The sequence below is a fragment of the Phaethon aethereus genome (genome assembly GCF_964289735.1).
Source record: "Phaethon aethereus genome assembly, chromosome: 11".
In the NCBI taxonomy this organism is placed as follows: Eukaryota; Metazoa; Chordata; class Aves; order Phaethontiformes; family Phaethontidae; genus Phaethon; species Phaethon aethereus.
In genome coordinates this window covers 20,579,583-20,594,762 of record NC_138587.1, presented here as the reverse complement: position 1 = coordinate 20,594,762, position 15,180 = coordinate 20,579,583, and the positions used below count along the sequence as shown (strand labels likewise).

The 15,180-nt window shown below is 38.2% G+C and overlaps 1 protein-coding gene across 1 annotated transcript in view; it reads right to left on the bottom strand.

Annotated features, from left to right (window-relative positions):
- Positions 1-15,180, bottom strand: part of IARS1 (isoleucyl-tRNA synthetase 1) — a gene marked incomplete at both ends in the record, with an annotated part of 102,965 nt that overhangs the window by 44,795 nt on the left and 42,990 nt on the right. The window contains 4 exons of the mRNA XM_082004513.1: positions 252-338; positions 6,947-7,141; positions 7,523-7,596; positions 13,028-13,154. Of these exons, the coding sequence (XP_081860639.1) occupies positions 252-338; positions 6,947-7,141; positions 7,523-7,596; positions 13,028-13,154 (483 nt within the window). The remainder of the gene's footprint in view (positions 1-251; positions 339-6,946; positions 7,142-7,522; positions 7,597-13,027; positions 13,155-15,180) is intronic.

Here is a 15,180-nt window from a genome sequence, read left to right as displayed (position 1 = left end):
CATTCTGACTTGTTACTCATTTTCTCTCTGTCTAGGAAGGACTAATGCTGCTGGAAAGAACCTAGTGCAACAGATAGCTGGGATGTGTAAACCTCACACTCTCAGGTGTCTCTCACACTGGTATCTCTCCCTGACAAGACTTAACAGCTCCAAAGTCCATTTCAGATTTAATTTACAATTCGCAGAGACTTATCTGAAATATTCTTTGACTAAAAAAATCTCTTCAGGAAAGAACTGGCTGACATACCAACCTGGCAAGAACGAGGCCATTCACAATTACATTCTTGAAAGGAGGCCTTCCAAAAAGAGCAGTGGACAGCACCAGCAAAGTGTAGAACCTGAAGCAAGAGACAACATAAATGTGACTTTCTAAATACACCAAGCTAAAGTCTGCATGTCCTTCATTACAAAAGAAATTTTTCATTATGTTGTTTTGCTCTAGCAAAGTTAAAATGTATGTGTGTGGAATGTTTACGTGGCAAAGACTCAGAAGAGGAGCTTATTGTAAGTAGACCTTTTTCCTCTTTGTAGCATATCATGCTCAGCTGTGATCTGCTAGTCCAAGAAGGCTGGAAAAATGTAATAATACGCATTAGGAAGGTTGTGAAGAAGAAAACTGTAGCATTTCCCCCTTTAATAAGGAAAAGAGAATTCTGTCCCTGAACAAGCTCCCTATTTGCTCATTGTAAACCTCTGAACACAGGATCGGTCAGGAGCAAACACAGCAAACAAGACTGGCACATGGTGTGTGTATGTTAACGTGTGCATTCTTCAAGCCAGCAGACAACAGAACAGTTACTGCTGGGAGCATAAAAGCACGTTTGCACAAGTGAGCAGAGCCTCCATCCAACCAAACTTAGCTGGTTAAACCAGCCATCACTAGAAAATATGAGAACGTAGGCGTTCCCCACACAAAGTGCAGTAAGGGGGGTTCCCCCGTCCCCCGATTTGATGTGTTTACAATACCTGTATAAATTACTTAGGGCACTTAAAAAATCAGTGCTGGAGCAAGCACGGGCACTTATTGTTCACTATGTCAATATATGATTATACCTGAGAAATTAAGTGGAGGTGCAAGATGATGTGATAATTTCATACTCAGGAGTCAGAACCTTCACCAAAGGAAGTATCTATGTGCATCTGGAACTGCGCTGCTGGTAATTACTTTTAAGAAAATAACTAGAGGGTGGGCCACAGCTTTCCCAGTTAAAAATGAGTATCACACTGACAATTGCTTAGCAACCTTAAAACAGCAGATGATTATACAAAAGCTAACAGATTTAGAATAAGGCACAGGAGGTTATGCCTCAGAACTATGCATTTGCCTTAAGATTTAATGGAGAGGAAAAAGTCCACCTGTATATTCCAAAGAAGTTTTTATAAAAAAGCTGCCTATAATTACAAAAGTGTTATTCTGACACTGGAGGGTCAAAAGCTCTGCAAAGGTTGCTGTATGCATTACTGCATTTATTAAGTGGCTTACACGACAACTGTGATATTTATCTCTCAGATGGGCTTTTAACTCTCAAAATCACCTCAATCACACTGTAGGATACAAATTCTCTTTATTAAATTGCATTGTAATTTTGTTAATTTTAACCAATGCTCCTCTACCTGCAAACACAAGCACTCAAAATCCCCATCCTCATTTTTAACCTTCTTAAGAAAACCCCTAAACACAAACATTTGAGCATTTATTCAGATATTCGACACCTCCAGCCTACAAGATGGACAGTTCCTTACAAACACAGCCATACTTCTTTAGTATTTAGCATGAAGGTACCTCATTGACAAACTCCCATCACTTTCTGCAAACTGGTTGCAAATTCTCATATTAAAGCAGGTGCATTTGCCATTAAGAACAAAGCAGAACCAGCTAAAAGAGATTTCAGTACTGTTTGTATTAGGAAAATTGTACAGATGGACCATGGGCACTGGAAAAATACATCCAAGAACTCTTCACAAATTTGGTGTTATTGGCATTGTCAAACCCCATGAGTCTCAGCAATGAGGTACCTTAGTTGATGACAGTTACAAGACCCTCTGAGATCCTGTGATCCACAGGTTTACACACCATTCTGACAAAACTCTTCTCATTCTTTCTCAGACTATCCTTTTACCTCATTCACTCTGAATATTTTAAAGGAGCGTCTCTCTGCACCTTATTTTTCTTATTTTTCAAATATCTTGTCCACAGACACATTTGTTTCTGACAACTTCCTCAACTTATCTCTGCTGCTTCATCTTCCATTCACCAAATCTCAGCCTGCTTCTAGTTACATCCTTGCAGATATATAGCTGTCAGCCAAAACAATAGTAAAAAACCCCCAAAATCTTAACACCACAGAAAAAGAAGTCCAGTTCTTTGCTCTTCTTCCCTCCTTTTCCATTCCTCCCGAAAGGGAGAAAGCATTCCCTCCCTGTTTCCTCATTTCTTGAGCAATTCGCTGTAAATTCATCATCCTACAGTTCATACCAAACACCTTCAGCTGTGAATTCCCTGTGGGCCACCACATTCTGTCTATGACTATAAATCTTGTATCTCTCTACATACAGAGTTAGAGCCTCTCCTACCAGCCTGTCTGGATCGCCAGCCTTGCAACCCAACTACTGTAAATTTTTTTTTCCTCTGGCCTTAACAAATACAATTCAAATACAATTCTCTGGCTTTAACAAATATAATACAATTTGTATCTGGGCAGGCTGGATCAATGAGCTGAGATCAACTGTATGAGGTTTAATAAGGCCAAGTGCCAGGTCCTGCAGTCAGGTCACAACAACCCCATGCAACGCTACAGGCTTGGGGAGGAGTGGCTGGAGAGCTGCCCAGCAGGAAGGGACATGGGGGTGCTGGTTGACAGCCGGCTGAATATGAGCCGGCAGTGTGCCCAGGTGGGCAAGGAGGCCAACAGCATCCCGGCCTGTACAAGCAATAGTGTGGCCAGGAGTAGGGAAGTGATTGTACCGCCCTACTCAGCACTGGTGAGGCCACAACTCGAATACTGTATTCAATTTTGGGCCCACTGAAGTGCTGGAGCGTGTCCAGAGAAGGGCAACGAAGCTGGTGAGGGGTCTGGAGAACATGTCTGACGAGGAGCAGCTGAGGGAACTGGGGTTGTTTAGTCTGGAGAAGGCTGAGGGGAGACCTCATCGCTCCCTACAACTACCTGAAAGGGATTGTGGTGAGGTGGGTGTTAGCCTCTTCTCCCAAGTAACTAGCAATAGAACGAGAGGAAACGGCCTCAAGTTGCACCAGGGGACATTTAAACTGGGTATTAGGAAAAATTTCTTTACGGAGGGAGTGGTCAAGCATTGGAACAGGCTGCCCACGAAGGTGGTGGAGTCACCATCACTGGAAGTGTTCAAGAAACATGTGGACTTGGCACTTCAGGACATGGCTTAGTGGGCATGGTGGTGTTGGGTTGATGGTTGGACTTGATGACCTTAAAGGTCTTTTCCAACCTTAATGATTCTGTGAATTCACCTCTTTCTCATATCCATGCAGAAAGTCATCAAAAAGATCACTCTCCTAGTTCATCACCTTGGTCACATTAATTTTCACCTTACCTCCCTTGATTTTCTCCCCTTCTCTGTTGAGTCAAACAGAAGCCACCAGACCTCGACCTCTTGAGCCTTTCACCACCTACTAGTCCTCACTTCACATCGGCTACAGGTCTCTGACCTGACACAAACCCAATCTTCATTCTGGATCTTAACACTTTGTATGGAATGCCTCATATAAAAATCACATACTATGCCCTCAACACTTCAGAACTCACCAGCTTGTTGTTCACTTAGGCCTATTATTATATAGCACTGTCATACTAGCAGAAAGATACATGTGTCTTGTCTTCAAAATATGCTAATTTTTCACAAGACTTCGGGAAAAGGTAGCAAAAGGCCTAGTAGTTTTAGGAGAACCCTTCTTAAGAACAGCCTGAGACAGCTTTACCTTTTACCAAAAAGCCTGCCACCTCACTTCTTAATTCCTTCTTTCTTTCACAGAACAAAAGTGCTCTTTCACAAATCACAGAACACTAGCCATTATCGATGCACTGGCTTATTAACAGCCATGAGCACCGTGGGAAAGGTATAAGCATGATGTATTGAGGCAAGTGTTTTGATACTCCACTCACAAACAGATGAGACAGCCTTGGCTTTGGTGAAGACTTACAGTAACTCTTACGCCGATGTTAAAAACAAAGAGCAAGCTACTCCAGATTGTAAGGTGACAGTCTCCATTTGCACACTGCCTACAGCACACAACACAAGAGTGTGGGCTCAAACCGAAGCACAGCGGGTGTATGTCTACAACCACAGAGTCACCACTGGCGTTAGCATCAGCTTGGACTTCTCTTGTTATTTTTTCAGGGCCAATTTTCAGTTGAATTAGTGAGATGATTTTGTTCAGCCTACTAAGGAAAGGGAAAGAAGCTGCTTACAATGTGACATTTACTATTTAAAAAATAAAAGAACATTATAAACCAAAAACATGATAGTTAGCAAGTCTTAGCAGATCTGGATGTTGCACTGCACTCAAGTTTGGATTAATATCATACTATAAAAAGGCCAACTTGTGTAAAAATTACAAACGCATTCCTTGATGGCACCAGAGAGCTTCACTGGATGTATATGAGATCAGACTTCTTTTCATCTCTCATGTCTCCCACACATGCTTTAAAGGATAGCACTAAAAGAAACACTGCAGTAAGTGTGTGTGACACATACTAATCCACTGTGACATCCCAATCTCAAATAACTAAACCCTGAAACCTAAAATTTATCATTCCTCCTGTATTTTTACTGGAATTGTAACTACCAGGAATAGATTTTGTATCCACTTAAAAGCCCCAAACCATTTTTAACCCTGTTGAACTTTCACAATTCAGTAGCTCCCTTGCATAGTGTAAGAATAATTATATGTTGTCAAATTTTTTAAAAATTTGTTATCATTTTTGGCATCTAATTTACAATAAATGCCCTTTTATCTTCATAAAATGTAGCAGGGAGAAAATCAGTTTCTGACCATGCCTTTTGCATGCATTTTATGTCTTTATTATGTGTTCTTTTATTTGTCTCCTTTGTTAAAAAAGAAAGAAAACAAAAAAACCCATACAACTTCCTAATTTTTTTCAGATAGAAAGAGGGAAAACTAAGTTTTTAATTCTCATTTCATGGGTGTGAAGAACAATGTTGCAGAAAGACTAATACATGGAATCACTAGTATCACAACTTTTCAAGCTATTTTTCTCCATTCCTTCTTCATTCTAACACTGTATTAGCCTCCCCAGCCCCCAAAGCACAGCTGCTGCAGAGTAAGCAGTTTTCCTCCCAAATAAACAAAACCTATCACTTTTCCTCAAGATGAAATAGGTATTATTTAAATATAATATACTATATAACATTCCAGTTTATACTTAATATTTCCTAAATTAGCATTTGTCAAATTAACAGTGCTGTATCACATGCTATATGCAACAGTAAAGAAAAAGTAAACGAAGAAACGTAGGGTTCACTGTACATACTGGATCCAACGCTGCTTGAAGAGCAGCAAGCACAGAACAGGGACCTGCAAATGAGATCAGTATGTCCCTCTACTGCTGGGTTTCATGCCACTCAACAGTATTTAGTTGTGTACTACTTTTGGAAATAGTTAAAAGAAAAAAAAAAAACCACACTATACAGGTAAAAGGCCAGTTTTAACTAAATTCATCAGGTTGCCCTAATTCTGACCTATGAAGTACTGCTTTGAGGACCCATTACAAACATTATGCATAGCACTAACTAGGTAAGGTGCAGATATATTCTGAAAAGCCTTTAATATGCCATGAGGAGTCCATGTTTCACTAAGTGAGACTTAAGCGGTCCCTCCCTAACTGTCAAACTTGCAAAAGTAACTTCCATTTGGGGGACCTAGTTAATTTTTTGCATCACAAGTAAGGGGCTGCAAAGCAAAGACACCTTTCAGTATATTCATGAAACTTATTTTTAATTAGCATCATGCCCCAGATGTGTCCTTGCTCCACCCTCCTGTGTTGGAAAGTACGTAAAAACCTTACTCTCAACTTCACAAACATGCAAAAGCCCACCTCTCACTGCTTTGTTTGGGTTGGTTGGGGAAGTAGAGGGGTGGGCAAAGGGAGATGCCAACTATGCACCAGAGGAATTTAGTTTATTTAACTCTAACAACTCAAGCCACTGGATGGAACAGTTCTACTTGTACATAGTCAAATGTACTAATATAGAAAACACAAAAATTCAATCTTAAAAATCTGTCAGTTTTCACAGCCAACCTTAAACTTCAAAAATAGAATAAACACTTAAAAATGCCAAAACTAAAACTGTATGTATGCATGCATGTATGTATGTATGAGAACACTACTCAGAGAAAATCTAAGATTAGAGAAAAGTTTTCATCAATGATTGAAAAGTATTTATCCAGAGAGGTATCAAATAAGCACATAAAGTTTACAGTTAGAAAACTTGATTTTTGTAAACTACAAGATCTTAACAACATACGGTTTGACTTAATTTGTTTTTTTCCCCACTCATATAAACCCAAAATTCAAATTTAATTTAGGGGGCAAAAATCACTAGCCTATACATCAGCTTGAAATCCTCAAAACTTCCATTTCAAAATGACTCAACTGCTGTTCTGTTTCTAGTAGATAACTCAAGTTTTATGATAATTGAGCTGCTGAGATTCTTCCTTGCCAAGCCAAAGATCTGCCCTATTACCTAATGATGTTTTCCACAACAGCCAGGAAGATTGCTTGCTAACACGTCATCTTTCTGAAGCATTTTTGTCACCAAGCTTTAGAATACCTTGCATTTTATGGAAGAAAATAAATCGTACTCTTATCTATACAATATTAAAGAATCATCCAGATGTAATAGCGTTAGATGCAGAGAAATAATATCACATAATAAAGTGGTAGAAAATTACCATCCTCGGGTTTGGTCAATGCCTTCAGCAATGAAGTCTGCAGGAAAAGAATCTTCAAGTTCTTTTTTGTTTTCAAATGGATAATGGACTTGTGCATAAGGCATGCTTCCACTCTCAAACCAGCAATCAAAAACTTCAGGGACCCGGTGCAGTAAGCCCTTGCCACAGCATGAAGGGATAGTTAGGTGATCAATACTGTGGGAAAGAAAAAGACAAATTCTAAACAAAACCAAGAATTAGCACAAGAAGTTAATGTTATGCTTGCACATTAGGTACGACAGGAGTTTTCGTTTTAATTTTAATGATTATTCAAAAAGGTTAACATTTCCTTTGACAATTTTTATAATTTAAAGCTATTTTAGAGATTTTTTTTTTTTTTTTTTTTTTTTTTTTTTTTTGGTATTAACAGTGTCCAAGACAGAAGAAAGGAAAATTTATACATGTTAACTGCAAGTCCTCCTACTACTTTTCTGTTTTCCCTAAATCTGTTTCCCAATGTTTGGGAAAAAAAATGCCAATTTTTTTAATGTCTGCTCAACTATTTTTAATAACTACTTAACAGTCTTTGTGACTGACCTTTCTCGATGGAGATCAGTGACTTTCACTCCAGACAGCTCTTCCAATTCTGCCATTGAGCCAACACAAACTACCTGTAAGAGACACTCAAGAAATTTAGTCTGCACACAGAAGCAATTCTTTTTAACATTAGATAGGAGACTTGTAAATCAGTCAGTATCTTCTAAAGTAGCTGATTTAGCTGAAAAGCCAACAAAAATTTTGTACAAGGTCCTCTTCCTCAATCTAACTAAGCAGGAAATCATGTTAAAGACCATTGCCCTGATTTAATACAATTCATGTCAGAATAATTGGAGAACAAGCATGTTGTCAGAAATCAAAAAAGGTGGGGTTTTGTTGTTTGGGGTTTTGTTGCTGTTGTTGTTTCGTGGTTTGTTTGTTTTTGTTGTTTTCTCCAAACAACCCACAAGACAATCACCTCTGAAAATTCAATGATCCTGACTTTTATACAGATAGGAGTTTCAGATCCCAGGTTCCTCTTCTGAAGCTAAGGTAAGCAGCTAAATTGCCCATAATTGAGCATAAGTGTTCCATCCCAGGTACACTAACCTGTTCATATTAGTGGCATCTTATTTAAAGTGGAATAAAGTGTCACAGACAACAAAGAGGTTGTTAAGAAAAGTATAGACTTTTCTTGGTTTTATTGCATCAACACTATCTAAGAAAAAAGCAAAAAGTGTCAGCAATAGACTTGCATCGACATCATGAAATGTTGATAAAACAAAGGATTCTGGAAAACTGCAGGAGAGAAGGAAGAAAGCAAAGCTTTCTTTGCTTTACATTTTAATCAAGTTTAACCCTCGCAGAGCCCTGTGGCCTTCTCTCATCTGGCAGGATTCATGAGCCACAAGCTGCAGTACAGGTCTGGATTTTGGCAATCCAGCCCCACATACTATCAGTCCAATTTAGAATTGCCATGGAAAAAATGGTTTTTGACAGATCTGTCAGGGAAGGAGTTAAATATTCCAACATGAAGAAGCTGTAAGTAGACTAGCCATTTTTCACATATGATAACTTTCTAAGTCGGTCTTAGGATACAGTAAGTCAGAGTACTGCTCAATTTCCATAGTTAGTCTTAAATATATGCATATGTATCCAGACAGAAATTCTGACTAACGATAAGGTTTTGGTGTATTGAATTCCAAAAAACTGTCATGAGTTACAGAGAAGATAAGAAACTCAGTCTGATTTGGTTTTTAAGCCATGATTTTCCTAGTCTGATTCAACTGCATTACTAATCACCACCTTTTATTGTTAACATACTTTTGAAATGTAATTTTTTTCATTACTTGTCTATTTGTCTTATTTTTCTACAGGAGGTGCAGCATTACAATGATTACGATAGTCAAGTGCAACAGTCCGCAGTTCACATAGCAAACCATGCCGGGGGATTGAACCCAGTTAAAAATATGCCTTTATCAACAAACTATTTTTAACCCAGATCTGTTCTTCATTCACTATTTGGCCCCCTAAGCAATCATACTAGCCCAAGTGAGCAGGCAGCAGGTGCTTAGTTCAGCCCTGCTGGCACACGAAAAGGTTTTAATAGCAGCATGGGTAAAAAATACCCTTGGATACATTGGTTACTTCATCTTTGCTGACCTTAGTATATGAACGTATTTTCACATTTTGGTCTGCGTTAAAAGCTGCCCATTAGTTGTTGCCTTTTGAATCAAGCATTTCAATATTGAAGTAAAATTCTGAATATTGGATGCATCTACAGAACTGCACCCAACAGAACACATCCATAGAAAAAATAAGCCCAAGTCCACATGAAAAATCCAACCACCAGCAGAGGAATGCAGATATCACCATACTGAATAAGACCGCCTCTGTCCAAGTCAGAAGGATGGAGCTACTCTGTCCCAAGGGTAGCTCATTAGATACTTGAAGGCAAGAGAACAATACAGCAAGTAGATGCTAATCAAATCCGATCCCTCATTAGGCCGCACCCACTCATTTCCGCAAGGAACAAACTGGTTTATGCTCTGAAATTAGAACTATTGCTTTGGACATACTTCTTCAACAGCAATGTCTGCTTCAGTAGCCTGGCCCCTTTCCCTAACAGTCACTTGTTCCTCCTCCATTTTATTTTTCAGCCACATCAACTACAAAAACAGCTATATCAACATTTAATAGAAGACAGTAAAGACTGAAATAAATAGGCTGGGACTGGGGGCTGTTCAACCATGTTTCAGCATCACTGAGACCCAATGTGAAATCACAGGTCACGGTTAAATACTTCTAACAAAATGAACGTTAGCATTATATCCAGGATTATCCATGTAAAAAGGAAAAATAAAGCCATCCGGCAGCATTCGTGGACCTCAATGTTCCTGTGACATAGCTCTGCAGTCCCTATTATAAAAAAATGTTTGCTTTTATTCATTTGTCATTTCAGCTCTGTTAAGTACCTATAATCGAAGAATAAGGAATGTTCATAGAAAGAAAGAAGTCCATGTAGTATATCAATGTACCAGCAGCACACCTAGAATACTGTGTTCAGTTTTGGGCCCCTCACTACAAGGACGTTGAGGTGCTTGAGCGTGTCCAGAGAAGGGCAACGAAGCTGGTGAGGGGTCTGGAGCACAAGTCTGATGAGGAGCAGCTGAGGGAACTGGGGGTGTTCAGTCTGGAGAAGAGGAGGCTGAGGAGAGACCTCATCGCTCTCTACAACTACCTGAAAGGGGGTTGTGGCAAGGTGGGTGTTGGTCTCTTCTCCCAAGTAACCAGCAATAGGACGAGAGGAAATGGCCTCAAGTTGCGCCAGGGGAGGTTTACACTAGATATTAGGAAAAATTTCTTTACGGAGAGTGGTCAAGCATTGGAAGAGGCTGCCCAGGGAGGTGGTGGAGTCGCCATCTCTGGAAGTGTTCAAAAAACGTGTGGACGTGGCACTTCAGGATATGGATTATTGGGCATGGTGGTGTTGGGTTGATGGTTGGACTTGATGATCTTAAAGGTCTTTTCCAATCTTAATGATTCTGTGATTTTGTGATCTTTAGAACGCATCTTCTAAATAGCAATTAGAAAAAGAAATGACTGCTAAGGTCAACTAAAAGTGGCATTCTTACTGCAGCCTCAGAGCAGACTGGAAACAGACCTAGAGAAGTTTCCTAACCCTTCAGGAGAGCTCAGCCGGAGTCCTCTTGTTCCAAATCTGTTATGCAGGACTGAGTGCACAGAAACTAGTGGAGGGTTAACAGTTTACATGAGTGACAAGCAATGAAACTATCAGAGATTTGCCCTAACATCACCAAACATTTAATACTGTAATTTGTATCCAAGTCCTATAAAATTAGCCTATGTCCTCTTTATCCGCTATATTAGAAAACTTTATTATCTAATCCAAATGAGATGTGTTCCTCTACTGAGGAAATAATGAGGATTTGAAAGCTTAAAATGATAAACTGTCTGCAAAAGTGTGGTAATAAACACAAGCTTCAAAATTTGACTTCTGTTATGCGTCCCTACCTGATAATTATGCTAAAATAAAACTAAAATAAAAGCTAATATGAAACTGTGGGAAACCAGATATTGATTTGTAATAAAATTCACTTTAATACCAATTAATTCACCTTGCTGTATATTGAATAAGGAACTGTTATTCCTTCTCCAGGATTTAATATGCACAGCATAATTGCATGCGACAAAGTGTTCTTTTGAGAACAAGACATGAAGAGGGGGCTCTGCAATCTCACACAGCACTATGCTGCAGTAAAACTGAAGTCACGAAATTTAGAGTGAGTAGTATTTCTGTATGAGAGCAGATGCCAGTTAGGCCTTAAGTTCCACATCAGTTCCAATGGTATTTAGTTTTTAAGCTATATTCCACATGCATAAAAAGAGAGTGAATATTAAAAAAAACCCCAACAAACTGACTTGTAATTTAGCACGGTCCAGAAGCCATACTTGACTACTGAAGCATGACATTCAGACTCTAGAGTAAACAGAAATGTATAATATCTACGGATAAAAATAATAGATACATTGGTATTTCTATCATTATTCAGAACACCAAGCTCTGAGGAATATTTGCAGCTAATTTCAAAGGAAAGGTCAATCTTCCAAGCGAGGCATCATATTGTTATTAAAAACAAACAAATCAAACCTAAAAAGGCAAAAAAATCTGCACACACAGGAATACAGACATTGGGAGACTGGACAGAAAATGAAATATTATTAGAGGCAAGGAGTGGGAGTAATGTAACCTTTACACAATCTTTTTCAGCTGTAGAATGAAGTCCGGAAATACTTTAGCACAAAACTGAAAGCCTTTTCTCTATCTAAAAAAATCTGTTATACTAAACAAGGGACTTAATGTTTAGTTTGAAGACTGACAGTTTATACCTAAAAATAAAATAAATTCAAATATAAATTTTGAATAAATGTTAAAAATTAACTGTTATATGAGAGACAGAAGCACATGGTTTGCCAGTAATTTACAACCATGCTCATAGCATAAGTAGAATTCAAATGCCAAGGCTTCCTTAGATACTTAAATTGTAACTGCAAGGACTAACTCCCTCCCTCCCCCAATATCTATCAGCAAGATTTCCAACGAAGAGGAAATTAAAAAAATGCTTTATGGTGCACATCTAAGCAGTAGTGCAGTTTAAGACAACAAAGTAATTTTCTGGCATACGTCTTCCTATTTGAGGTCTTCCACGTCTAAAACGAGAAGTAGAACTTTTTCAAATCAAGGGAGATAAAAACAAAGGCTTGGGATGCTGCCATCGGTACCTTCCATGGACATCTTGACATTGATTAGCATTTCCTATTTCCAGCATGAGGAAGACTCTTCATACATGTCTGATGGAACTAACCCACACTGAAAAAAGTTACCTTCAGAAACAGTTTTGAAACTTGGTGTTTTGACACTTAGAAAACAGCAGTCATGAAAACTGTGTAAAATATTCACTTGTGCAGTTAGGCTTATGCTACCAACTGCAGGGTACCTTACAACTTCAAAAAACTAATTTCTAAGATTCCCATTATACAGTTTCATCATTCTACTAGATTCACATTTTTACAATCACAGTCATAGTGCTACAAATGTATATTTTCACTGTTCTGCTATGGTGGACTTGCTTTTACACCTTCAGCAATTTGTTTGGCTTGAAGTAACCGAGCATCAGAATTTGAAACACACTGAAAGAACTGAGTAAAAAAATCTCTTCCTTGCCATTTTCTCACTACATTTGTTATTTCCAGTAGATTTACCATCACTGCAAATTCTTACAGGAAAGATAAGATCAATTCTAATATAAAAAAAAAACAACGCAGGAAAATTGCTTGCAGTTTTCAAGCAAAACCAAGGAAAACATGTATGGGCAGACAAATGCATGCATACATATACCTATCACCTATTATAGATATACATATACTGTTAAGACATTTTAATAGAACTTAAGACTGCAGCAACCGAAGATGTAACAGTCTACCAAAATAAGCAAACATGTACAGATAGGCTTTTCTGTCAGCTGGAAACCTTTGGTTTCTTACCTCTTCAAAATCGTCACTGACCCACAAAGGGATGGGTGTTCCCCAGTACCGGTTTCTAGATATAGCCCAATCTCGTGCATCTTTAAGCCAGTTCCCAAAACGCTTCTCCCTCACAAAATCCGGAACCCTATTCCAAAAACAAGAAAAGTATTCTGTTATCACTACATTCCCCTTAAAAGAAAGCTAATAAGAATGTTTATCTTTTATTTCATTCACAAAACAAGTGAATTTCAGCATATTGTGTGAATTGGAGCACATTCATATTCCTGCACTGGCTATTGCGAGGCCCATAAGGTGGCTGCCAAAGAAGCAACACCATTTCTTCTGCCTTTCTTTGATCTTCAAGTAAGCTACAGAAGTGAAAAATACCATGTTTATTTTACTCTCAAACAACTCAGTAAAAATGCGTGCAATATACAATAAATACATTAAGGACAAAACAATGTCCAAAAATCCTCAGGATAGTGTAACACTGGAGGATTATGGCTAAGGGTTCACAGGAATACTATCGTGCCTTATCTTACATACAGAAAAAAAAACCAAACAGTTACTGATTTTGGTGCTGAATGAAATTGCAAACTTTCAAAAGCTTAGAGTAATAGCATCAAAAGGCACTCTGCATTACGGATGAGCATCCAGGTATCTGCACATTACTGTTAGACTTTGAGAATAAAGAAATCCCAGGTCAATGTATCGTACAAAAAAAGGCTTTTCACAGTACTTATCATCTCCACTTTTAATTCCCTGATTAGGAAACAAAACACACACACACCCCCCCCAAAAAAAAAAAAAAACACACAACACATCAGTGCTTGCTAAAAACTCATCTTGAGCATTGATGGGCTCTGAGGGATGTTAAAGACAAATTTTCATGATATGAAAGTGTCTTGGAAGCTCGAAGGTTAACATCAGAATCTGATGCCTAGCAAGTTTATGATATGCTAAACGGCATAAGAGTTTCATAAGAAACCAATTGTTTTCTCTTGCGACATAAACAAGTAATTAACTATTTATACAAAGATTATACAGCAGATAAGAAAAAGCAATGGGTTTTGATGTCACCACACACCCCTTCATGCGTAAAGGCGCATTTAAAAAGATCAACCTCAAATGAAACTCACAGGAAGAATAACCTTAAGACAGTGTCATAGATGCAGAGAAGCTGTCAATGAACAACTAACAATAATAAAAATAACTCTAGAATTGCGTCATTGAGCAAACCATGGCAAGTTTTTCTGGATTTGTTTTTCCAGTCTAAGTAGAAGGACCCTCCCCAAAGTATGAGCTGGATTTAGAGACCCGGAGTTTCTAAAGAAAAGAGCCGCCAAACTACAGAAAACATATAGTCTCTTCTACCTTTTTGAAGCTCTTGGTCCTCTAGCAAATATTGTTTTAAAATATTTTTTAAGAATAATAATAATGATTCTTAATCACAGATCAGCCCCAAGAGTAACAAAGATGAAAGAAGCCTTCTGAGGAAAAATTAAAAGAATGGATTCACATGACACACTAAGACTTGGCCCAGCAGCAGCAGATTGATGAAACGAGTGTGAGCATCCCTCAGAAAATCTACTGATGAAAATGAAAGCTACTGTCTTTTATAGTTTCACCCATGGTGATGCCATGTGGATATCTGAAGACTTCTTGATGCCAATGTTATCTCAGGTAGATAAAAACTAACATTAAGAGACTCACTAAATATCAGCCTGAAGTTCCACAGTCTCACTAGTTATTTCTAGATTTACTCTTGGCTGCAAAGTTATCTTCTGTAATGTTTCTTAAACAAAAATGTAATAGAAAAAAATTTAAATAAACTCAGTAACTAATGTTTCACATGACAACTGTATCCCTGTTTTCAAATTTATAAAGTTATACATGCTTTGGCAATTTGTTTTAGAGTGGGACTCATTACTATTAAATTTGTGGTGACCTTAAGAGACCCTCCCTCCAAACACAAGTGGAAACTGTATGAAGATCATTAGCATTTGCCTAACATTCCACTAATGTGGAAAACTTCTCTTTACATCACTCCTAAACTAGTTTCCATTTTTCAGAAGTTGTTAGACACTGATTAGCTGAAATTATTAGTCCCATTTAACATAGCTAGAGGCTGAAACAATCCCCCAATGACATTAAAATGCTAAGAGTTTCGA